The sequence below is a fragment of the Nomascus leucogenys genome, chromosome 9 (assembly GCF_006542625.1).
Source record: "Nomascus leucogenys isolate Asia chromosome 9, Asia_NLE_v1, whole genome shotgun sequence".
Lineage (NCBI taxonomy): Eukaryota > Metazoa > Chordata > Mammalia > Primates > Hylobatidae > Nomascus > Nomascus leucogenys.
The window spans coordinates 94,420,448-94,447,550 of NC_044389.1; the positions used below are offsets into that span (position 1 = coordinate 94,420,448).

The window sequence follows — 27,103 nt, forward strand, 5'->3', positions numbered from 1 at the left end:
CAGTTGTGCACTGCACGACTCAAGATGGCGGCACAGATACGTTCCCTTAGCCAGGCCTGTGTCTCCAGAGACTTGAATTACCCACCTGACAGTTGCTAAGGAAATACATTTGCTTACACGTAAACATCAAACTATCAAAAGATCAGAAGAATTCTGATTTATAAATATGCAAATGAGCTCTTATCTTTAAGCTGTCTAGTTGCAGAAGGCCCTTCTTGACTTTAAAAGGATATTAATGGCACAGAGAATGAGAAGACCTTTTCATGCCAAGTGTTTTTCCCATAACTGTGTACCTTTATTGGTGGTTGAGAAAAAGCTTGTGTTTGTGAGGGGCTCCACTATTTTTTAGGTGTTTTTTCTTTTTATTTTTTTTAAGAGGGAGTCTCGCTCTGTCACCCAGGCTGGAGTGCAGTGGCACGATCTTGGCTCACTGCAACCTCCACCTCCCGGGTCAAGTGATTCTCCTGCCTCGGCCTCCTGAGTAGCTGAGATTACAGGTGTGTGCCACCATGCCTGGCTAATTTTTTTTTTTTTTGAGACAGAGTCTCACTCTGTCACCCAGGCTGGAGGGCAGTGGCACGATCTCGGCTCACTGCAACCTCCGCCTCCCAAGTTCAAGTGATTCTCCTGTCTCAGCCTCCCTAGTAGCTGGGACTAGAGGCGTAATCCCATCTACTGCCATCACACCTGGCTAATTTCTTCTTTTTTTTTTTTTGTATTTTTGTAGAGACGGGGTTTCACTATGTTGCCCAGGCTGGTCTGGAACTCTTGAGCTCAAGCAATCCACCTGCCTTGGCCTCCCAAAGTGCTAGGATTACAGGCGTGAGCCACCGCACCCAGCCCACGCCCGGCTAATTTTTGTATTTTTACTAGAGATGGGGTTTGACCATGTTGGTCAGGCTGGTCTCAAACTCCTGACCTTGTGATCTGCCTGTCTTAGCCTCCCAAAGTGCTGGGATTACAGGCGTGCACCACTGCACCCGGCTGGTGCTTTCTTTTTATTAATGTCTGTCAATCACCTATGAAGAATTAGAGGTAGTGAGGGGTTAAATAATTTGCCCTAGAGGACATGGCAGAGCCAGACCTGGACTTTGAGAGTCTAGCCATAAGTGATGTATCTTGGTCTCATTCTGTGTCAAGGCATGGGTAGAGTACTAAAGTAGAAAAGTAAATAACATAAAAGAAGTGCCCAATAAGTAAAAGGTATGAACAGCTACAGAGATTTTGCCTTTTGGAGCAACCCAAGGTGAAAATATCTATTAAAATACATTAAGCTTGGTTTTTGGAAAAGTTGATAGGGGCTTTTGAAACATGATAGCTGTCCATGAGGAACACTTTCTTCATATTCTCCATGTCATATTTTAGAGCTATTGACAAGAAAACTTTGCTGTGATGAAGTGCAGGGCTTAACATTTTTTTTAGAGAAAACTGCATGAATTTTATATTATAGGTGAAAGGAAAAAAGATGCATTCAATCAACAGTAATGGTGTCTCTAGCTTGCCAAACAATCCATTAAAGACTTCATCCAGCAAGTCTTGAGTGATGAGTATTTTATTTCCAATTCTATCTTAGCATGAAGAATATTTTATTCACCATTGTATCTCTAACACCAAGCACAATGCCTGGCATAACAATATCTATTTGTTGAACAAATGAACACAGGTCTCTAGTTAGGTTCTGATCCTAGTACTTCATTGAATAGCTTTGTAAATGAGACAGGTAATTTTTCATAGCCTTAATTTTGTCATCTGTGAAAGAGAGGGCTTTAGTTGTATTGATTTCTTAAGGATCCCTTTGGCTTGAGATTCTGATTCTAGAATCTCAAATGGAAAATTTGTGTCCACATTGCACGTGGTATTTGGTTTTTGTTTTCAAAAGTTTGTGCATTAAATCTCAACAGCTTATTTTCTTGCAGCATAGTGAAGAGTCCTTAAGAACATATTACGTGATGGGAAATGAGAAATAACTGCATTGCAAGCCTGATGAAGGTAATTCACCTTGGGGAATAGGTGTCACCCTGAGCAACACCAGTACTGTCTCCTCAAATATGAGCCAAAAGTTGTGTCTCAGGCAGTTTGGCAAGATTTTCTCCCTACACTCCTAGAAATTTGCAAGACAAGTTTGCAGAAATTACTCCTCCCTATTTCCAAATAAAGATAATGTAATAGATCTATAGAATATTAGAATAGTCTTCTGGCCAGCAGAGGACTTCAGGGAAATAATTAGAATACACACATTCTTTCCTTTTATGGAACAAATAAAATGTACAATGAATGTCCTTGTGGAATCCACTACACTGGGCCAGCATGATATGGCTGTAATCTTAGAGTTGTGGTTTTCAAGTTCAGCATGCTTAGGGCAATTTCTTTTTGGTATTTTGCTGGTGAACAGGATATGTGATACCATTAATTTAGCCTGTATCAAAAACTAGTTCAAGACCAACAGCTCCTTCTAGAACACAAGAATTTAGGAGAATAGAGCAATGTTTCCCTAAGTAATAGGTAATATTTCACAGAGGAGTGTTAGTTTTCTAGGGTAGTGGGTATAATTTAAAAAAAAAAAGATAGGTAGATAGATAGGTAGGTAGGTAGATTAGATTAAATTGGATTAGATTTGATGAGACAGGTAGGTTTTGTGTTCAGGGGAACACGAGGTTAAGCAAGCCTAAGCAGGTTTTTTGGTTGAAGGTCTTCTCAGAACTTCTAGTATGTCAATATGCCCTGTAGATCTCTAAGTGGCAGGGACAGAGACTGGGGTACAGATTTCCCAAACATATTTGTTTAAGAAACCTGCTTTTTTCCCCCAGAATCTTTTGTGGAACTTTTGCCTCATGGAACACAATTTCAGAAATAATTTATGCATGATGACTGTGTAGAATGTTTTTCTTGTTAGGATTTTCAGTTTAGGTAAGGCCGAGGCATTTTTTTTTTTTTACAATACATTGAAAACTAGATATGATATCAAGAGAAAAAAATTATGCTTGGCTACTTAGAATGATGTATTATTTTTAATAAATTTGTATTTTCTATCATCAGTATTACTATTCAGTGTAGGGTATTTTTTATGCCCAATACTAATGTGCTATGGCTTGGTAAAATTAATTTACCCTAGGATTTACATAACCAGATTAATTGTGAGTTGTAGAGAGTCTTGGAATTGCCTGAATTGACATTAAAATATTTGTTTTGAGAAATGTATTTTTAACCTTGGTTTTACATAGCCAAGGACATATACCACATTCTAAATACTGTGATGGCTTATTTTTCCAAGCTTTTCTGAATGTGGGGTGCCCATTGAGTAATAATGCAAATCACCAATGACTTTGTAAAAGTTGACATGATGAGTAGAACTGCAGAATTCAAAGATGATGATGATTATTTTTGAAACGATGTTTCTAGAATTGTTAAATTATGTATCAACATATGTTAACTGCAACTTCTCATGTTTAATGATGTTTACAATTAATACAATACCATCGTCACCAGTATAAGACTAACAGTCATAATTAACTCAGAATAGATCCTTTGAAGTGGTTCAAAGGGCTTTTCATAATAAATAAGTAGCCTCTAATCAGCTAATATAAAGTGGGTATTTTTTAGGATGTGAGAAGTACTGGTATGTCTGATGAAACATATGATTTAGGTTAACAAAATGAGTTTGAAGGATCCAGATTCACTATCCCAAGTCAGAAAGAAGTCTGACATTCCAGTGACAGCTTTATTTAGACAGAGATAAGAAATCTTTGAGATAACAGGCTTTGGACTGTGCTATCTTGAGTGGTAGAGCTGAGTAGTTTTCCCAGAATCTCTAAGTCCTTTTTATGCTCTTTTATGAATGAATAGAATTAGTAAAAGATAAATAAATTTTCTTTTTTGGATTTCTTAACCAGTGGAAAAAATGTTGACTTTGAAAGTTCATAAAATCAAATTTTGCTTAAGAATGTGTTATTTCCACTTGTGAGGCCAGCCTGGTAGACCTCTGGGATCCTGTTCTTTTCACTCACACACCACTGAGATAAGGAGTGAAGTGTGGGCTAAATAGGGCTGAGGCTTGGGCAAGGGCATTTCTGCCAGAGCGCCAGAGACGTCAGCATCTCAAGGGCACTGTGGTACGAAAAAGGACGCCACATGAGTAAATTTTAAAAATATAAATATTTTAATGGGTAAAAATGAGGGTCCCTGTATTTGAGGATGTAAAAGATGAAACTGAAGAAGAAAAAATAGGGGAAGAAGAAAATGAAGAAGACCAGGTGAGTGAGAAAACACATAGTCAGACCAGCATTTGTTCCTCTAAATTGACGATGAGAAAAATGTTCTTTCTTTTCTTTTCTTTTTTTTCAAATAGGTCTTCTATAAGCCTGTTATTGAAGACTTAAGCATGGAATTGGCCAGAAAATGCACGGAACTCATTAGCGATGTAAGTGGCTGGAGTAATTTTTGTCTTATTTTGCATTGCCGCTGTGGTATTATTATGTTATAGAGGCATAGAGCTGTGGGGCAAACCCTGAAATCACCTTCTAAAACACAGTCACTTTCCAGATCATGGAACAAAGTCCTGAAATTTTAAGTGATTTCCCCAAGGTCACCTATACAGAGAATTTCTGCTAGAGCAAGTCTTCTCATTCTTAATCCAGAATCCTGTCCCTTATGAGTTTTGCTGTCACTCTGGCATGGAATCATAAGGCATTGAATTGCAGTATTTATTCCATTTGAGAACCCCCAAAGATTTTAAAATGAATATAATAATGTAATTTGTCTTGGGAGGCCATCTATCTAAATGAATAGTCAGTTTTTTAACATTTTGGGGCCGTCTGAAGAATCTAATGAATGGACTTGTCTTCCAGGACAGGAAAATGCATATATATATATATATGCCTATAGTATTTATTTACAATTCAGGATTTGTGGATTACTGAGCTGCTTGCTAAGAACCCTGATATTAGTGCAAGGATATTACTGCAAGGGGCATTTTTGTTGTGACATTTTTTAGTAACTGGGATTGGTTGATATTACACTTTAAGGGAATCCCAGAATTATTGAATGATTGAACATAGAGTTTTATGTTAAATATGTAAGCTAGAATTCAAGAAGTACAAGGAAAAATGTTGCTCACCAGGGATGAGAATTTAGATGATCCTCATTAACGGTTCTAAGAGGATTGCTGGTCCAGAGAAAGGGTAACTCCTGTAAAGTGAATATGTGCCTGTGTCTTCATGTAGAGAGATGAGCACAATACTGGTTGTTTCTGTTGTTGATAATAAGCAAAATGATCAGAATGTTTTGCACGTTTGTTTTCTAAGGGAAGTCAGTCCTGGGCAGGAGGGCAGTGGTCTGGCACATCCTCCAAAGTCGACCTGCCTGGGTTGACTCCACAGTAACCTTGGGAAGGTTATGGAACCTGGCTGGGCTCCATCCCTCAGCCGTAACATTTATAATAAGATTAAATAATGGTAATGCATCTAAAATGCTGAACTATCTGGAACATTGTGAGTACTCCATAAATGTTAGCTGTTATTAACTACTCTGTCTGTTACTTCCTTTTACATCCATCCAATCACAGTTTAGATATGACTGGCTCTTTCTGACAAACCAGAAGGCGGGCACAAAGGATGGTGGTGGAAATCATACCCTTTCCCGTATACTTGACATGTGATGTAATTACCATTTAAATTAAGTATTTCTTTGTGCTATTACTTAATAGTCATTAGCTATTGGTATGTGAAAGTTCTTTGTAAATTGCAATAATAATAAATGACAATGACAACAACAACAACAATAACAATATTGGCAACAGTTAAGATTTAGTGACTACCGTGTGCCAGGGATTGCAGCTTGCCAGGCAGGCGCTATGCTTTTTCTCATTTTTGAAGTGAGGAGATAGAGGCACAGAGAGGTTCAGTACCTTGCCTGGGTCACACAGTTAAGCAGCGGCAGTAATATTTGAACACAAAGGCCTCCCTCTTTACACTGCCAAGTTATCTCTCACTGTAGATTTCCATGAAATGTTGTTCTTCGCCTTATTATTATTATGTTACTATTGTTAGTAGTAATGCTACCAACTAAAATCCTAAGTTCCTAACCTCTCCCAGCTTTGATATATTTTTATTGAAGTGCAATTGTAGCTGAGCTAACTTGTGTTACATAAACCATCAGGACTAAAGTGGTAACTGTAGTTAGCAGGTGATTTTGTTGGAGTTGTTTTGGATAAGATTGTTTATCAGTGACTTTAAAACCAACATGTTGTGAGGGGTGGTGGCCTTTATCATTTTGCAAAAGCTAAAGCCATACATTTACACCCATGTAGGTAAAATTAAACAGATAGGCATACTTTCTGTTTATTACAGATTTCTGTTGCATGGTAGAATGTACTACTTGAATTTAGGACATGATTATTCTGGCTTAATTTTTTTTTTTTTTTTTTTTTTGAGACAGAGTCTCGCTGTATCGCCCAGGCTGGAGGGCAGTGGCATGATCTCGGCTCACTGCAAGCTCTGCCTCCTGGGTTCACGCCATTCTCCTGCCTCAGCCTCCCGAGTAGCTGGGACCACAGGCGCCTGCCACTAAGCCTGGCTAATTTTTTTTTATTTTTTTATTTTTATTTTTTTAGTAGAGACGGGGTTTCACCATGTTAGCCAGGATGGACTCGATCTCCTGACCTTGTGATCCGCCCGCCTCGGCCTCCCAAAGTGCTGGGATTACAGGCATGAGCCACCGTGCCCGGCCTATTCTGGCTTAATTTATATCTGTATACACATTCACATTTTGCTTCTAAATAGAATTCTATACTTGCTAAGATACTTATTTAATTTTTAGATTTTTTTCCTTTTCTCTTCTTTTCTTTCTTTCTTTTTTTCCTTCCTTCCTTCTTTTTTTTTTTTTTTTTTTTTGGATAGGGTCTCACTCTGTTGCCCAGGCTGGAGTTCCGTCGTGTGACCGCAGCTCACTGCAGTCTCAATCTCCTGGGCTCAAGTGATTCTCTAGCCTCAGCCTTCCAAGTAGCTAGGACTACAGGTGTGTGCTACCATGCCTGGCTAATTTTCATCTTCTTTTTTTGTAGAGATAGAGTCTCACTATGTTGCCCAGGCTGGTCTCAAACTCTTGGCTTCAAGTGATTCTCCTGCCTCGTTCTCCCAGAGTGCTGGGATTACAGGTGTGAGCCACCGGGCTGGCCCTGCTTCGTTTCTGTAGATGAGAGGGATGGTTTCATGGACTTCTCTTCATGGTGCAGCCGAATTGTTACTCTTTGGACTTCTTCCAGCTTTCATATGTCCTTAATAACCAAGATGTAATGATCAGAACTGTGCAGAGCGGTACAGATGTGGGCGGTCTAGATCGTGTGTAGAGCAGGATGATGTTTTGCTTAGCTTCTAGCATGCGTTAGGATGCTATGAAGAGTTTCTTAGACTTGGGAGCTGCAGAAAGCTGTTAGATCAGCTTGACGATCTGTAGACTATCAGAGCCATTTCATTCCTAATTTCTGACCTATAGCTGATAGCTTAGGACCCATCATCTTTAAATAATAGTTTGAATTATTTTAACCACACTAGGGCTAGATCTAATCTGTAGTTTTCTGCCCTCTTGCCTGGCCTTTTGAGAACTTCTGAAGTTCGTCTCAGTTTGCCGTTTCCCTTACTGAGACATTTTGGAGTCAGCAGACCTGTAGACACTGCTGTATCATCTCCTTGTCAGACAATTTATGGAAATGTTAAGCAAGATTGGCCTAGAGAGCCGCCCTAGGAAGCCTGCACTGCTTAGAATTCTCCATAGAGAGAAATGTCAGTTTTTCAGGTCAAGTGGCTTCACTTTGGGAATCAGTATAAGGCATTTTTCTTTCTTTCTGTTTCTCCCCCCACCTAGTTTCTGCTTTGCTCTTGCTCTACCCAAATTATGGGGTTTCTCTCTGCACAACTCACTTCCCAGTCTTGAAGAACAGCTAGTCTTCTGAGGCAGCCTCTTTTATTTTTCTGTTAATCACATAATACTATTATTTTCTCAGATATATTTTTGCAGATACACTCTCTCATATTTAGTCCTGTCTAATCTAAAAATATCTAATCAATCCCTTGAATAAGTTAAATCTCTATTGAGCATTCAGAATCATGAATCTAGTAGCCTTCTGATGGGGAGTCATAAAAAAGATTGGGCAAAAGGGAATCTTTTGTATGTTTCTTGTAGGTTAGGCAGAAAGAGCCTTCTGCAGAGCAGGTGGACCACATCTGCATGCAGCCTCTCACTCAGTGTTTAGTTTAAGGCTGTTTAGGGTGTTCATCTGCATGGCAGCAGGAAGAATATTTTCCAGGCAAACGAACGTTGTTGTGGGTAAATCCTTTCAATGCCAAAAACATTAAATTCTGTGGCTACTCCTCCAGAGAAAGCTTAGATGGTATCAGAAAACCTGGGAGAGAGAGACCTTAGCTATGTCCAGCCCAGTTAAATAATGATGGAGCCATAGTTCTTCCTTCCAGGGTTTATTGAATTTAACTTGTATGATTTCACTTGTGAAAAGGCTTTCCAGATACTTTCAGTTAAGAATTCTTGTGAAAGGAGAGATCCTCAAACATCTCCATGTCTGTCATCCGATTTCAGCCTTTAGCGAATCTCATACTCATTCAAAGAAACTTGGCCAGGAGGAGGAAGCAACCCTGCACTAAATTCATCCTAATTGTGATGGAGACATGTGGGATTTGTGGGTGAGGGCAAAAGAGAAGGTCAATGTTTGGGACATCTTAATGATCATGAAGTCATCAATTTTGCCCTTTTTGTCTTTTGGTGTTGGGTTGTGTATTGGGTAGGAGCACAGATGACTGTGAAAACAGGAAAACTCTAACACAATGGCATACCAAATAGGTTTTTGTTTCCCCAGCCTCCACATATACAGCCTGTTGGTAGGTGGTTCAGTCTGGGTACTATGGGTGTTATCAGTCTCCCAGGCTCCTTTCCTTCTATTCTGTCGTCATTAGTATGGTGGCTTATTCCTTGGTAATGACATCATTGCTGTGATTGAGAAAGAAAAATGTGGAAGACAGAATGTCAAAGGGTTGTGCAGTGTCTCTCCCTTTATACCAGAAACGCTAGAAGCACTTCTGGGAATATTGCCACTAAAGTCACAGAGCGTGTGGCGTCCCCAGGCCAAACCCTGAATGGCATGACCATGCTTGGTTTAGATCAGTTTGTCCTCTGGGGCTGGGCAGGAGCCTGGCTGCTCTCATTAATCCATCTGGGCTTTTTAAATAGGAGATGATGGGAGTGGCCAGTCTATCCAATAGACGGTGTCAACCCGAGATTGTAAGATATAGACATGGCTGTAATAAAATATAGCAATCTATTCCGTGATTTTTATTTTACCTAAGATTTGTTTCATTGACCAATATAGTTCCCTTTCAGTGTTCATTTCCTATTATCTTGGTGTAGGAAGGCTACTAATATGTATCTAATATTTATATAAATATTCCTTATGTATTTAAAAATCTAAGATTCTTTGCTTATTGTCATTCATATTGCACAATTCACTTGAAATCATGCATGATTGTGTGTGACTTCTAACAAATTGTACAATTTCTCTTGAATTGTATAATTGTAAAGGATCTTAAATTTTAAATACACCTTCAATTAAAATATACAAATATATGTATCTTTTTAATAAAGGCCCAAGAAAAAAAAATAGAGTCTACAATTAAGACTGAGCTATTTGTCTGCCTAACAGAAGAAGTAAATACCTCACCCTTATCCAGTCTTCCTGTCCTGAACATTCTGCATGTGTCAGACTTTATCAGGAGGCTGTAGCCACAAGCACATACCACTGCAGTGAAGAATGTGAATGTGATGGGGAATAGATGGTGGCAAAAGATAAAAATAATGAGTCAAACTTAAGCCTAATGATAGGCTACTTTCTCTCACACTTAATTATATAACGGAGATACTTTTTTTCTCCATATGATCAAAATAGTCTACTATTTATCATACTGCCATTAACAGTTTAATTACTAGTGGCTGAGGAGGGTGATTTGCAGGAACCTAAAATTATGGTTAATCTCTGAGAAGAAAAAAAAGTAATTTAGTGCTCAGATAAGATAAATATGTTCTCATGTTGATTTCATGAATAAAGCAAATGTTTAATGTGGTAGGCATCTGATATCCAAGAGTCACAGCAGTGAAATATGGCATTTTGAAATAAGTTCACTTAATCTGTATCTAGTTCTACCGCAGATTAAGTAATGCCCCTCAAATCAGATTTGCATATGGGAAAATCTCCATGTACCATTAGTGTATAACATCAATATTATTCACGTCCTCTAAGAACCAGGTAGTATATGCAATTCAACTCCACTTTTGGGTTATAATTAGGGAGAACATATAATTTATCATCTGAAACAGGGACACTTTTTCAGTCTAAGTATTTATGGTCTTGGGAGGATAAACACAAGTATATTACAGAGTGATACAACTTCTAGCAAATTACCTCCATCTTCTCAACGAGTCATAGTTTTGCCTTCCCAGTTTCCAGATTGTGCAGCAATTAGTGTGACAGTGTGATTATATTTTAGGTCCTTCTCCACATTTCCTGACTTCTTTTGGGCTCAAATATCCACCTGAGTCTTCCCCCAGCATAACAATTCTGGCCTCTCCCCACAGGGAAAGAGAGTGAGTCGTTTGACTTGTGAGTTGCAGAGAAGAGATGTGCAGGCTTAGCTAAGCCTCAGTGGGCTTTCTCTTGCTGATCTCCAGCAAAAAGGCCTTCTGGAATGATCTCCACCACATAGCAAGCTTTCTGGGCAGGTTCAGTTCTTCTCTGCGCCGGGGAGGAGGATTGGGAAGCCTATGGGTGCTCATAAATTGGGAGGAATTAGTAATAGGAAGCCCAGGGTGGCCAGAATTTAAGCCTCTTCCTCTAATCAAGCATGCCTAGGTAATAACGCTAATAGGGATCCCCATTTAATTTCTGCCTCTGCTTCCTAATTGGTCACATCTGTCATGCTGACTACTTGTTTTCCACCTTGACGTAGGCAGCTGTGTTTCTTTTTGGCCAAAGGCTTACCTGTCAAGGCTTAAAAGCAACAAAACACCAGGACACTTGTAGGAGTGAGATGGCACATGCTTGCTAATTGCAGTGGGCAGGCTGGGTAAACAGGACCCATCACCCGTAGCCAGCACGCCTGTTGTTGATGCTTAACTGGGCCCTCGCTTATCTAAAGAATGGTCTTTCCTCACTATGCCTCATCATCTTTCCAATCCTGTGCTGGATATCCGTTTATTTAACTTGGCTTGTTTTGAGGCCCCTTTCACATTTGAGTATTTACTTCAGTAAATGGACTTTATCAACCTAATTCTCATTCAAAAAAGGCCATTAGAATTGTTTTTCTTTTTCTCTTCTTATGTAAATCATTCTCTTTTTTAGATCCATTATAAAGAAGAGTTTAAAAAGTCCAAGGATAAGTGTACATTTGTGACTGACACTCCTATGCTAAACCATGTAAAAAATATTGGTGCTTTTATTTCTGAGGTAAGGTATCAAAAGCTTGCAAACTGGCTTGCATTTATCTTTTTCTTATTCTATAGATGAAAGTCTGTGCATTAAAGAGATGAAAAATAATATTTTCAAAAGCACTACTGAATGTTAGTAATAGCTACATAATTATCTAATGTGATGCACTGTCATTTAACTCATATAGATTGACAGATTTTACTATGTATGCTTCATATATTTTGTTATACATGTCTATGTTTTGACTCTAAATCTTATTTATGTACGATTCTTCTTGAAAAGGCATCTTTTTATTAAATAAGTAAAAGCACTGGCACAACAGTTCACTTTAGAAGTTCCATTATTTTGTTTCCTAATAGTTATATTAGAGATAAATGATTGAATATCATTTTGGAAATAAATAAGACTTACCAATTTTCTAAAATGTGGTATCTTTGATAAATAATTTTAAATGAATTTAAACTATTTTGGAGTAGGATAAAATTCAGTTCAACAGTGATACCTATTATAAAACCACAGACTGAGGAATACGCTATATTCATTTTCCAGCTGAAAAATTATGTAGTTTCTTTCCGAGAGCATTTAGAACTCCAGTTTATGTTGCATTGTAAAGCATAATGTTGACGATGATGGTTTCTGTGATGAGGCATTACTGTAGCCTGTGAATAGATCACTGAGAAGAGATGCATTTGAGAAGGAAAGGAATGAAATAGTGTTGTAAATGACTGACCTCTAGTGTTTCATAAATTATGTTGGAAAAAGATCAACTGGATGTTTTTGGGATTATTTCTGCTAATGCGAAACAATTTTGAATGAAATCAGTACATTTTCTTTCATTACGTACCAAAATCCAAAGAGTGTGGTAGCAGAAGGCTTGCACAGGATCTGTGCTCAATAAATCAATACTGAAATCTAGCTCTGAGCAGGAAGAACATCAGGAACTCATCTGCAGATAATGGAAGAACACAGTTTGTTTGTCTTAGCTATGTTCCATCCTCCCGTGCAGATAAATACTTGATGTTCTCAATTATTGATTATGTTTCCTGAAGGAGTTAATTGCAGAGCAAAATATTGGAAGTGAGCAATCTATTGTGTTCCCTTGAACCTTAGTTTTCCCAAGAGGAAAGAGTGCTTGTCTTTAGAGTAGTGATTGAGATGGCTTAAAGACAGTGCAGGCTAGAGGTGGGTAGGCACATAAACTACAAGAAAGCACTCACTCCCCCCTCCCCCTGGAACAGGAGGAGGCTGAGAAGACCGAAGAACACTGTCCTTTGTCAAGTTCTAGATAGTAGATTCTAACGACTTGCATTTTCTGGAACAACTCGAATTGTTTGCTCACTCATCCAGCATGAAACTGTCAATATACACAAATAGATTTACTTTTAGAAATGTGCTTGCATTTAAATAGAAAGCCGTTATGTCCTTGCATGTCTCATTGAAAGCGTTCTCTATGATAAATTGGATTTATTTCTATCTCTTCAGAATACTGGAGTTTGTCAGCTCCAGTATCTAAAATTAAAATGGTCTGCAGATTTTAAAATCAATTCTGTTTTGGAAGAAAGTTTCTTCTTTTCTTCTTATAATCACAGTTAAAAAAAAATGGAAGTTTATTTATTTTTTTCCTGTTTTTTTTTCCCCCAGGCAAAATACAAAGGCACTATTAAAGCCGACCTTTCCAATTCTCTTTATAAGCGGATGCCAGCCACAATTGACAGTGTTTTCGCAAGAGAAGTTACACAGCTCCAGAGTGAGGTGGGGTTTTTCTAAAGTGTTTCATAATTTTGTAGATAATACATATAACTTGAAAAAAGTTACTTAGCATTTTAATAAAATGTTTTCATCATGGGTGTTAAATACCAAATGAAAGTTGAAAGCAACTGATTAATGTGCTGTCAGTAGTTGCTGCTGAAATTGCAGAAAATGAAAAGGACACACAGGTTTATGTCAGTCACATGGTACTGTTTTCTGAGTCCCATTCAACGCAATTTATAGAGCAAATCTTAATCTCATTTAGACAGCTTACATGGATGAAATTCTCATACGAAATATTAAACTATTCTCTAATTTGATATATGATCCCTAAGTAGAGAATATTTGAATAGCTTGTTAAAAGCCACATAAAGAGATAATGGGGCTGGACACTCTGGCTCAGGCCTGTAATCCCAGTACTTCAGGAGGCCAAGGTGGGCAGAATGCTTGAGCTCAGGAGTTCAAGACAAGCCTGGGCAACATGGCAAAAGCTGGTCTCTACCAAAAATACAAAAATTAGCCATTTGTTGGCATGCACCTGTGGTGCCAGCTACTCAGGAGGCTGAGGTGGGAGGATTGCTTGAGCCTGGGAAGTTGAGGCTGCAGTGAACCAAGATCATGCCACTGCACTCCAACTAGAGCAACAGAGTGAGCCTCTGTCTCAAAAAAAAAAAAAAAGGTTGAATTCAGGATCCACAGATCTGCTTCATCAATTAGACAAGTGTTTCCTGAATTTCCTTTTCTGTGGATTGTGTTTTTCCTTTAGGATATCTCAGGCTACCAAAAATAGCCCCCATCAGGTGGAAGTTACTATTTGGTGATTGCCAGTTGCAGAAGAACTTAAGAATTGTCATCATGTAAACTCATTTTGAATCCAGAAGGGTTTAGGAGTGATTTTCTCTTTGTAGCATATCAACACATAAGGCATTCTTAATCTATTGCATTTCCTAAAACAGAATTTCTAAATGGAATGTTTCACCTCTTTCTGGTTCATCTTAATGTTGTGTTTTCTTCACAGAACAATCAAATTTGGGGAGGTTATTTTGTTAATCTATTCTTTAGCTCTCTCAGCTACATGAGAGCAGGGACCTCATCTTTCTTGTTCCTTGCTCTGGTCTTGTGCTCAAAGGGTTCCTGGCACATAGATAGTGCTCAGTAAAAACTTGTAAAATGGATTTTGTGGAATTTTAAAATTTTCTTTCTAAGGATATGCTTCCTTTTACATAGTTTGTATTCTTCATTTCACATTTTAGGTTAATAATAGTAAACACACAGAAGTTGTTCTGTGGATTTCACGTGTATTTATGCCAGTCAGTCCTCACAACAACCCAATGAGCTGTCCCCAGATTAGAGTTGTGGAGACTGAAGCACAGAGAGGTTAAGTCAGTTGGCCAAGGTGGCACAGCCAGTAAATGGCAGTGCCAACACATGAATATGGGCAGTCTGGCCCCAGAGTCTAGGTTTTTAACCACACACTATGCTATATTTTTTCTACCATTTCCAACCCTCTATTTCTTATTAAGCAAGTTTACTTCTTTCCCCAGAATCTCTTTTCTTTTCTTTTTTTTTTTTTAAGATGGAGTTTTGCTTGGTCACCCAGGCTGGAGTGCAGTGGTATGATCTTGGCTCACTGCAACCTCTGCCTCCCAGGTTCAAGTTATTCTCATGCCTCAGCCTCCTGAGTAGCTGGCATTACAGGCGCATCCACCACACCCAGCTAATTTTTGTATTTTTTTTTTTTAGTAGAGACGGGGTCTCGCCATGTTGGCCAGGCTGGTCTTGAACTCCTGACCTCAGGCGATCTGCCCACCTCAGACTGCCGAAGTGCAGGGATTACAGGTGTGAGCCACTGCGCCCTACCTTTCCCCAGAATCTTTTTAAGTAGAGATACCTAGATAATCTTGTTTAAAATTTTTTTTTTTTTAAGTTCTGGGGTACATGTGCAGGATGTGCAGATTTGTTACATAGGTAAATGCGTGCCATGGTGATTTGCTGCACCTATTTAATATCAACCCATCCCCTAGGTATTAAGCCCAGTGTGCATTAGCTATTTTTAAGTAGTCTGAAAATACATTACTCTTGAAAAATGCTGAGCATAGTTATTCTTTGCAGAACACCTTTAAGTATTTCACTATTACAAATTTAAATGTCCACTGTGTACCTGACTTGGCGGTAAACTAATCTCAGTTATGCAACATGCAGCTTAAAATATATGATGTCAAGGTTCTGCATGGGTGACTGTGACTAATATGCCCTTTATTTTCCTGCCAGTATCTGGCCACCTAAGCACTTGCTGATAATGTGGGTTACTTTAAAAAGCAGGTAATTACAGCCCAACACTTGATATGTGACAAGCAACAATTAAGCAATAAAGAAAAGGAAAACAATCTATTATTGCTTTTATACTTCCTTGGGAAGGTAACTTTTCCGATGTTTGCATCCTCATTTCTTTGGAAGCACACAACAGCTCTCAACTTCTTATAGCATAAATAGGTCTATAATACACAAATCCCTGCAACATAGAACTTAACATGAAAAATAATCCAGGTTGTATATTTTGGAATCTATCATTTGTTTTGTCAGAATAGGTTCCCACTGACATTGTTGACATGTTATCCTATACTAAAATAGACACCACCGGGAAAGGTGCATATGCACTCACAATTACCATTGATTTCCATTGTTGTAATTAGTCACTGAACTTATTAATAAAGAAAAACCTAGATTTTGAATAAGGTAGCTATTTCAAAGACTTATGTAACTGTCATAACATTTCTTTAGATTTACATACGTCAATTTTGTTATTGTTAAAATTGTGATTCTTAGAGTTTACCTAATAAGAGGGTCAAGAAAGTAGAAGAGCTATTTGACAGTGTCTGTGATAATTAAAGAACTAATATTTCCTGTGTCCAAATAGTATCAGATTTGTGATATCCTAAATCGGAGTATTGGATGAATTCAGAAATTTAATGAAATTCTGGGTTCTAATGAAAAGTCTCTTTAACTTTTGACAAATTATTAAAACAAACTATTATCTTAAAGTCAATTTGCAAACACTCTCAGATGCTTAAATTCAAACTAGAATGATAAGGTAAAGTTAGCTAGATGAACACTTACAGAAAATGCCTGAAAGGAAGAAATGCCAGAAAAAGAGAGAGATGTAGAGTTTTTAGGAGATCATTTATTAGCTATCCCCTGTTAACAATTTTATAAGCACAGATTACAAAGAAAGCTTCTGAACATGAAATGGACCATGCCATGAGGTGGCGAGATCCTTCTCATTAGGGCTGTTTCAGGCAAAGGCTAAATAATGCCTTATCATAGAAGCAATTCAGGCTACTCAGGCATTGGAACTGCAGCTTAATGAGAGTCTGTGTTTCATCCACGGTGGTCACAGGATTCTGTTTCAGAGGTGTCTGTGCTATGGGAATAAAAGCACATTTACCTGTGTCATCTAAAATATAACGTAAGTTATGTTATTATTCTGATCGTCTTTGTAGCATCCTATGCTATGTTGTTAGACACAATAAATAACCATCAAGTAGAATTAAGGAGCCAGATAAATCATACTTTTCAGAGGCAAAGCCATTATTTTAATTTTCATACTTGACCTCCTTGGCCAGTAAACTTTAATTTAGAGATCTATGAATTTTCTGAAAGCGAGGGCAGGAAGAAGCTTCAGGGCATCTGTGAAACCCCCAATTTCAATGCCAAATTTGGCCAGGTGCTGTGGCTCATGCCTGTAATCCCAGAACTTTGGAAGGCTGAGGTGGGCAGATCTCTTGAGCCCAGGAGTTCAAGACCAGCCTGGGCAACATAGTGAGACTCCATCTCTAAAATAAATGAATAAATAAGTAAATGGCAAAAAAATCTATAAGTTAAACATAAATGTGCATTTTATCTGTATACATATGAAATATAAAATATGCTGTAAGATCAAAAATATAAACGTGTTTATCACTTACATAAACAAAGTGTATATGACTATTGCAAGTGGACTCCTGTCTCCAGGTTCCTAGTAACATGGCAATCTCAGTTCTCAAAGTATGAAGAAAACAGCATTAATCTAGGGAGATGCCATACGGTAATGACAAATCCTAAGAAATCAAATTTATCAGCAAATTTATTAGCTTGACACAATTTTCCATTAGCTATTTTAAGGAAGAAAATGAATATGATAAATTAAAGTTCAGCTCCCTCCAATTTGATGTAATCTTAATTCTAAAGGGCTACTTAGTAGCGGCTATAAATGAAATGACGATTTTAATGCTGCAAGTAGAAAATTACATAGCCTTTTTAAGAAAGAGTGCTTTTTAAAATTGTGCTTGATGACTCATCATTTCTATGATAACCCACAAAATGATCAGCTGCATTGGTTACATTTATAAAGTCACAAATGATAGTAGGTCTAAAGTACAAAATAAACCAGGCAACCATGAAAAAGGAAATAGGCATATACTAGTTCTTTTCATTTAAGAAGAAGGAGCAAATCTCATAGAAGTTTTTCCTTGGCTTTATAGACTTGGGTACCCATGAAACTCCTCCTTTCTCTACCTCTGAGTTATAACACGGAATGTAATAGAACTGAGATGATGGACTTTCTGCACCTGAATGGAGATTCTTTTTTTTTTTTTTACTATTTTTTTAATTAATTTTTTTTGCACACAAAAACAATAAACATTTTCTAAAAATACATACAAACAAAAAGATGCGTATCAAACATATTAGGAAGGTTGCACATGGGAAGATGGGAAATAGAAATGGGGAGTGGGAATCAAAATAAATGAGAGAGGGACTTTATATGGATCAGTGATAATAACTCAATCCTCTATTTGACGAAGAAGGAGAAGGAAGAGGAAGAAAAAGAAAGTGGGATAAAGGATCAGAAAGGGAGGAAAATAGAAAAAATTAGAGTATGACTCCAGGATAGACCTGTTTTGTTGTCACTGAGTTGGTTGGTTGGTTTGTCTGTTGTATTTTTCATATGTTTCGCCATGTTGGCCAGACTGGTCTCGAACTCCTAGCCCGAAGTGATCAACCCGCCTCGGCCCCCCAGAGTGCCGGGACCACAGGCGTGAGCCACCACGTCCAGCCCCCAGATTGCTTCTGGCCTCCGTGGTATACCTCCCAGACGGGGCGGTCGGGCAGAGGCGCTCCCCACATCCCAGACGGGGCGGCCGGGCAGAGGCGCTCCTCACTTCCCAGACCGGGCGGCCAGGCAGAGACGCTCCTCACTTCTTCCCAGATGGGGTGGCCGGGCAGAGGTGCTCCTCACTTCTTCCCAGACGGGGCGGCCGGGCAGAGGTGCTCCTCATTTCTTCCCAGATGGGGCGGCTGGGCAGAGGCGCTCCTCAGTTCCCAGACGGGACGACCGGGTAGACGCGTTGCTCATTTCTTCCCAGACGGGGCGGCCGGACAGAGACGTTCCTCACTTCTTCCCAGACGGGGGGCCGGGCAGAGGCGCTCCTCACTTCCCAGACGGGGCGGCCGGGCAGAGGCGCTCCTCATTTCCCAGACGAGGTGGCCGGGCAGAGGCGCTCCTCACTTCTTCCCAGACGGGGTGGCCGGGCAGAGGCGCTCCTCACTTCTTCCCAGACGGGGTGGCCGGGCAGAGGCGCTCCTCACTTCTTCCCGGACGGGGCGGCCAGGCAGAGGCGCTCCTCACTTCCCAGACAGGGCGGCCGGGCAGAGGCACTCCTCACCTCCCAGACGATGGGTGGCCGGGCAGAGGCGCTCCTCACTTCTTCCCGGACGGGGCGGCCGGGCAGAGGCGCTCCTCACTTCCCAGACGGGCGGCCGGGCAGAGGCACTCCTCACTTCCCAGACAGGGCGGCCGGGCAGAGGTGCTCCTCACCTCCCAGACGATGGGTGGCCGGGCAGAGGCGCTCCTCACCTCCCAGACGATGGGTGGCCGGGCAGAGGCGCTCCTCACTTCCCAGACGAGGTGGCCGGGCAGAGGCGCTCCTCACTTCTTCCCAGACGGGGCGGCCGGGCAGAGGCGCTCCCCACTTCTTCCCGGACGGGGCGGCCGGGCAGAGGCGCTCCTCACTTCCCAGACGAGGCGGCCGGGCAGAGGCGCTCCTCACTTCTAGCCAGACGGGGCGCCGGCAGAGGCGCTCCTCACTTCTTCCCAGACGGGGCGGCCGGGCAGAGGCGCTCCTCACTTCTTCCCAGACGGGGCGGCCGGGCAGAGGCGCTCCTCACTTCTCCCAGACGGGGCGGCCGGGCAGAGGCGCTCCCCACTTCTTCCCAGACGGGGCGCGCAGGTCCTCCCTCAGACGGCCCCAGAGGCTCCTCCCCAGACGATGGGTGGCCGGGCAGAGGCTCTCCTCACCTCCCAGACGGGGCGGCGGCCGGGCAGGGGCTGCAATCCCAGCACCCTGGTAGGCCAAGGCAGGCGGCTGGTAGGCGGAGGCTTCCGCGAGCCAAGACCAAGCCACCGCACTCCAGCCACCGCACTCCCGCCCGGGCCACACGGAGCACCGAGTGAGCGAGACTCCGCCCGCAGTCCCAGCACTTCGGGAGGCCGAGGCGGGCAGAGCACTCGGGGTCAGGAGCCGGAGAGTAGCGTGGCCAACATGGCGAAACCGCGCCTGCAGGCAAAGGAGAAAAAGGAGGCTGGCGAGCGCTGGCAGTCCCAGGCAGTCCGCGATGCGGGGCAGCAGCGAGCCGAGTAGATTACATGCAGCGTGGGTCACAGAGGGAAAGAAAGAAAGGAAAGAAAGAAAAGAAAGAAAGAAGAAGAAGAAGAAGCAAGGAAAGAAAGCTGAATGGAGATTCTTAAAGGGTTTCCTGCTTAACATAATTAATTGGTGAAAATGTAAAGATACAGTCACCAGAGGGAGATATCTTGATGGAGTATATTGGTGGACAGACTCTAACAAGATGAATTATCCCTGGAACAATGTGAGGTGCTGCTTCTGAGTCCTGGTAACCAACCAAATCCACAGTATTGGAGGTAGAAACATGGCTGGGCAGGGCTGAAGAAGACTTAAAGGCATCAGTTGACAGAAGTCTCAACATAGCCATCAAAAGAAAAATGTTGTGATCTATGGATGTGTTAATAACGTTTAGCACATGGGAGGTGATAGCCTGGATAAAATCTAACAGTTCTAATTAAGATTGGTCCGACCATTGTGAGCACCTAAAGAAGAGATTGATAAATTGGGATTTGGGCTGAAGAGAGCATGTAAGATGTTTAGGAGTGCAGCACTTTAATCCATACTGTGAGTCTGGAGGAACAGAAGTCAGTGACGGCTGTCTTCCCACATTGGAAGTTCTGTCTCATGAACTAGGCTCTTTTCATATGGCCACATAGATGCAACTAGGAGGAGATAGACTGGGGTTTCAGTAAAGAACGAACTTTTAATCTGAGCTTTCAAAATTTAGAGGCTGTGGTGGCCCAGGTTGAGTTCTCTTTCAGTGGAAGTTTTTGAAAAACCAGATGGCGGTCCAGAGAGGGGATTTAAACATTGATGGTTATACCAGATGACATTTTTTTTTTGGATGACAAGATTCAATGACTTTAGTTGTAAAAATCAGACTTATCACATTAATCCTTTAGATGGGTATATTACCCAAGTTGAATGGGTGGTTAATACTGTTTATAAAAGCTAATGAAGAGTTTAAGCTCACAAGAATGTTTAGTAAACTCATTTATTCATCTGTTCACTAAACATTTATTGCATTTCTACTCTGTCATTCACTATGTTAGGCACAGGATAAAAAGATGTGTGAGACAGACATGCGCCCAAGGAGCTCATATTGGTAAAAACTTTCTCCTTAAGTTTAATTTTATATATTCTTTTCATTGAAAACTAGATCTTGTTTTGTTCTTGGTAAAGCCTGTTCTAGTTTTTCTTTTTCTTTTACTTTCCCTTTCCCTTTTCCTTTTCCTCTCTCCTCTCCTCTCTTCTTTCTTTTCTCCTTTCTTATTTCCTTTCTTTCCTTCTTTCCTTTCCTTTCCTTCCTTTCCTCCTCTTTTTTCTTCCTTCCTTCCTTCCTTCCTTCCTTCCTTCCTTCCTTCCTTCCTTCCTTCTTTTTTTCCCTCTTTCTTTCTTTTGCAGGATCTTGCAATGCCGTGGCTCACCGCAGCCTCGACCTCTTGGGATCAGGCAATCCTCCTGCCTCAGCCTCCCACGTAGCTGGGACAACAGCCGTGGGCCACCACACCTGGTTAATTTTTGATATTTAGTAGAGATGGGGACCTCACTTTGTCATGAGCGAGTCTCTGTCCTTGACTTCCCTAATTACAGGCATGAGCCACTGAGTCCAGCCTACTTTTTCTTTCTTAAGTTGCCATTTTTCACATGTCAAGTAATTCCAACTCCACTTAACATCCTTTTAGTATTAAACTTTTAGTATATTTTAAAATTAATATTGCCTTTCTGTCCTTCATTTGTTATTGTTTTATTCTCATTCTTTTAGTTATTCAGTCATTTATTTATTTATTCATTCGCTGAACAAATGTTTTGTGCCAGGCACTATTCTGGGTTCTGAGGATTCAGTGAACATGACAGTTGTGTTTAGTAAGGGAAGATAGATAAGTAATTATACATAAACTAAACAAGGTAATTAAACATTATGAAGGAAATAAATGTGTTAATAATATCAATGGATACCAAGGGGATAACTTGGTTGCTATCTTTAGGTTCTTCTTTAATTTCCAACTTTGTGGTTGAGTTTGGTTACATCTACTTCTGAGATATCTTTCTCATATCCCCTCTCCATCCTAGTATGGAGGAAATTCAACATGGTGGTAATGGATGGCACTGGGCCATTTCCCTAATGGAGGCCAAGACTTGACACATCTGAGAATTTTGCCTGTATGCTATATTTTCTCCCAAAGGTTTGTGCACTTAATGAGGCTTATATTATCTTATAGCTGTGCCTACATAAAATCAGACCCAATCATTTGAAAACAAACAATTTACTTTCAAATATCCTATAATTCCCCTCTACTTAGTTGTTTTTCCAAGATTTAAATCTCTGACATCTATATCCCAGAAAGCTCTTGGATGTAGATGATTTCCCAAAACTACACCTGAGCATTAAGCTAGTTGAATAAAAATGGAAATTTCATCTTTGGTCAAGGACATTTTGAAGTAAACAACAAAGAGGTAGAATTAGGAATCTAAACAGAAGCACAAAGATGAATGCGTTGCGGATATTGTCTTGTTACAGAGATTTAGGCAAATTAACTATCAGTGGTGGTATTCAAATATATAAAGCCCTGGCAAAACACTGAAATTAGCAGGCAATAATTTATATGCCTCTAAATGGGACTAACAATTATTTGTGTTTTTCAGGTGGCCTATAAGCAGAAACATGATGCTGCCAAAGGATTCTCAGATTATGCCCACATGAAGGAGCCCCCTGAGGTTAAACATGCCATGGAGGTCAATAAACACCAGAGTAACGTAAGGAAGCTCATTTCTCATCATTTTCTAGCGAACTGTAGTTAAGTCATATCAGGGCTTATGATTATTTTGCTGAAATTTAAACATTGCAACAGCCCTATTCAGAAAAGACTTTAATATTTCTTATCAGTCAGAGTTACATCTGAATTATTCTATCCACAGTCATTAACACCTTGCTGAATGCCTTTATGTTGTAGGGCACTTTCAGGCATTGGAATTTTGCTTTGTACAAGACAAATGTAGGTCCTTCAGACCTATTGGGTTATGAAGCATTTCCAGAGCTTCCTTGACTTGATGCTGAAGCTCATGGTTTCTAAGTCTAGAATCACAGAAGAATTGGAAGAAAGGGCATCAGGAATCAATGGCCCACAGAAGGATCATTCATGAACACCAGCAATATTGCACCCACTACTGTTTTCTTTTCCTTTCTTTTCTCTTTTCTTTGTTTTTCTTTTCTTTTCTTTTGTTTTTGACACAGAGCCTCACTCTGTCACCCAGGCTGGAGTGCAGTGGCTCAATCTTGGCTCACTGCAACCTCTGCCTCCCGGGTTCAAGCAGTTCTCTGCCTCAGCCTCCCGAGTAGCTGGGATTACAGGTGCCCGCCACCACACTGGGCTAATTTTTGTATTTTTAGTAGAGATGGGATTTTGCCATCTAGGCCAGGCTGGTCTTGAACTCCTGACTTCGCGATCCACCTGCCTCAGCCTCCCAAAGTGCTGAGATTACAGGCATGAGCCACCGTGCCTGGCCTATTGTTTCTTTTAGGATGTTTGTAAGAACAAATGGTCCAACCTAAGACCCATGGGGAATATGACAGCAATAGATGCCTAATGGCTGACTTTAAAGCCAAAACGGAGGAAGTCAGTCAGTAGAAAATCAGTTTCTTCGTTGGTAAAAGTTAGCAGTTGCATCAAGGTTTGCATGCATTTGCTCAATTACCACCACCATCCTGGTGGCCTAGAGGAGTAATTTCTTCCCAGAATTGTAGCGGAAGCTTTTTTTAAATCTCCTCATCCTGACTTCTCTCCAAGAGGAATGTGTGAACTGTTGGTCAGGTTCTTTATGCATTAAAATCAGTTAAGATAAAAAGCCTATCTTTTTTGGGTCAAGAAACTCCCTTTCTTGGAAAAGTACCTGAAGTACAGTTGCCATCTCACATCGAGTCTGTTCCGCCACTTAGTCCCTTTATGGAATGGTGCTTGGCTGACCATGTGCCCCCATAGTCCCACTGTGCAGAGTGTTTTCCGTAGAATGGCAACTGTTATTTGATATTAAATTGCAGTAAGCAAATGTTTAAGTAAAAAAGTGGAATGAGGTTTTACGTTTTAACCCAAATATACAAACATATGCCAATAGCAGAGTACTTTTCTAACATAGTTTAAGATTGCTAGGAGATGAAGAAGCTACATGTCTGTAATTATTTTAAGGGTTATTTTAAGGGGGTGCTTTATAAGAACTGTTTGCTTAAGGATGACTGTAATAATCATAGTAACTACCACTTACTGAGCACAGCCATGCACCAGGAACTATGCCAGGACTTTGATCATTTCCGATTCTCATGAAAACCCTGTACTGATTCTTATTTTGTAGATGAGGAAAATGAGACTAAGAAATCAAACTCCTGAGTCTGCTCTTTCTGTTCCACTTTGCTGTCTCCATCTTAAAGGTCACTGGCAATTAGTCAAGGTTTTAAATGCAGTTTTTAAAAATGGGGAGCAAAATAGGTTATCTTCAGATTTCAAATGCACTGCAGGAAAGAATGACAGAGAAACCCCGAGTTTCCAGTATTTTGACACTGAAGAGACGAAATTCACACAGAAGGCCATGGGTTAGAAGGTGGTCTGGTGATCTGGGGTGAGGTCTGCTGTTACACGGATCCCCGGGAGGCTCTTTCCAACTCTATAATTCAATGAAATTCAAATACGGAAGTTCCTTATCATAGAACTGGGCTTATTATTTTAACTCTGCCTTTTCTTCTAAAAGGTCTTTGATTGAGGGATTGAGGGAATAGAGTATAAAGCCCTTTTCTCCTTCATTCAATACTGTGTACTTATGGGAGAAGGCTGTGTTTACTTACACTCCTCTGCCGACTTGACTCAACCTTTGCATGCAAAGTTTGTACATATAATGGGATTTAGAAAGTGTTTAAGACTATTTACTCAGATTTAAAGTGAGAATGATATTTGTATTCTACCTGTGAAGTAGTTGATATTCCTCTGGAGTCAAACCACTTAGAATAATACATTTGTTGTCCCTACAATATGAAATTTAAACATAGGTCTTGAAAGTACATCTTTTGGTTCAGTGGGTGGATCTGTGGAATCTCTATAAAAGACAATCTCCCATAAACCTGTCTTCCTGTAAAAGTTCAGCCCAATGAAACTCATTGCAGAGAATTTACTAGTAGAATTACCCTTTCATAATGCAGACTGTCACTTTGCACTGTGGCTATAAATGACTTCATTTAATTTAAAATAAAAGTGTGTCATTATATGTGTATCTGATTCACCTGAAAACAATGGAAGTCAACATCTTTGCCTAACTTTTTTATGTTTCCACCAAAATCAAGTCAGATTTCTGATATCTTTTAGTGAACCAAGATGTCTCTTTCTTGTGCCTTTAGTAATGTGAGTAAGCAGAAAAGAATGAGGGAGAGGGCTCATGTGACTGTATGGATGAATTTCCACCTCCGAGTAATGGAGTTCCCAGGGGAAGAGTTTTCTGGAGGCAGTTGTCTTTTGCACCACCCCAAAATTAAATGATCTCCAAACAGTAAAATAATTATTTCTTAGAATATCCTCTACTGTAGTGAAGTGGCGTCATTGTCTGGGGTAATACCTGAGGTTCATCATCTCATGTCAAGAAAATTAAGGACACGGACACACACAAGGAGTGAGTTTAGGAGTGGAGGTTTACTAAGCAAAAGAAAGAGAAAGGAGAACAGCTCTCTTTCTTGTGAGGGAGAGGTGCACCCGAATGGGACTTGTACCTCGTGGCAGAGTGCACCGGATTTTATAGACAGGCTTGAGGAGCCGGTTTCTGATTTACATAGGGCCCACAGATTGGTTGGACCAGGCGTGATGTTTACATAGACTGCGAGGAAGCTGATTGCCTCGCCCTAATCATATATGCAAATGGAGTCTTTGCCTGGCGGTTTTCATGTTGTCTGCTCCCTGCTGCACACATGGTTGGAAAGGAAAAGGGAAGATGGTGCTGCCATTTTGAACATGCCCACTCCCAGGTAGCCTTTTCCTAGTGTCACAACTGCCAACATTCACATGTGCACGCTTCCAGCTCAGTTGTGTATGTCTGCAGCTCGATTTTACAGGCTGCTTTTTGTTAGAAAAGAAAAAGACTTTGGGGCTGCTTTTCATTAAAAGGAAAGCCTTACCAAGGACTTCCTTACCCTCATTATCTGCCTAAATAATTTATTCTTAACTCCTATATCAGTAGCATATACTAGAAAAGGAATTTGGAGTCAGACATTGGTTAAAATGCTTCTTGGGTACACGTTGCGTGGATGACCCTGGATGAGTTACTTAATGTCTCTAAATCTCAATTTTCTCATCTGTAAAATGGGGACAATGATATCTATCTCTGAAGATTCTCACAAGTATTAAATGAACCATTATTTGTAAAGAGCTTCACAGCAGAGCCCCCATCTTAAAAGTCGCTGGCTTACATTATTGGTTCTATTTGGTCCTCCTTCTATTTTTAAAGGGTGATTTGGGAGTTTAGGGTGATGTCACAGTTAATTTGAAACAATTAAAGGAAGTTCAATTTATAAAAGGCCAAATCAGTATGAAATTTATGTTAAGAAATTTTTAGGTCGGAAGGGCATATCCAAAAGTTTCCTGAACCTATCTTATTAATACTATAGTCAGAAAATGATTAAAAACAGCCAATTGAAATCTTTTTGTACCTTAAGGGACATACCCCTGCCAAATTTTTCTAATGTAATTAGAGAAATTGGAGATATTCTATCCTGTGACTTTCCCCTAAAGATGGGCTTATAATGAAAGTCCTAGTTACATTATTAGTTCTCATCAGTCTTATCAGAGACATGAAGTCCAATAGTTCTGAAATAAGTCAAACAAATTTTAAACTCTATTTTAAGTTTTGTAAGTAATGTGGTCTATACAGACTTGTGATGAAAAATTGGAGTGGTAAACTTTTCCAAAACACCATATTGGTAATCGATTCAATGTGTATTAGAAGTATTCAGCATGGGAAATGAAAGACTTAATGTTCTTTTCAAGAATGATATATGTACTTTCTTAAAATTAATAAAAACTTATCAGTAAACAATTTCTATTCCATCAGAAAGTGAGAAAGCTTAAAGATAAATCAGTAAAATGATACTAGAAAAACAATTATGGCTCTCTGTGGTTCCCCAAAGAGACTTACAATAATGGTGCTTTAGGATTTAGCATTAAAATTAGATATATTAGTG

At 40.1% G+C, this 27,103-nt stretch overlaps 1 protein-coding gene across 2 annotated transcripts in view; it reads left to right on the forward strand.

The window, feature by feature from the left end:
- The window catches only part of NEBL (nebulette), a 443,477-nt gene that overhangs the window by 319,363 nt on the left and 97,011 nt on the right, over positions 1-27,103 (forward strand). Inside the window, exons 1-5 of one of the 2 annotated variants that reach the window (XM_003257700.3) lie at positions 3,585-4,250; positions 4,346-4,417; positions 11,396-11,500; positions 13,124-13,234; positions 22,540-22,650. The exons of the other annotated variant lie outside the window; for it this stretch is intronic. Of the exons in view, the coding sequence (XP_003257748.2) occupies positions 4,170-4,250; positions 4,346-4,417; positions 11,396-11,500; positions 13,124-13,234; positions 22,540-22,650 (480 nt within the window). The 5' untranslated portion in view covers positions 3,585-4,169. Of the gene's footprint in view, positions 1-3,584; positions 4,251-4,345; positions 4,418-11,395; positions 11,501-13,123; positions 13,235-22,539; positions 22,651-27,103 lie in introns of those variants that run through there. 2 annotated transcript variants of the gene reach the window in all.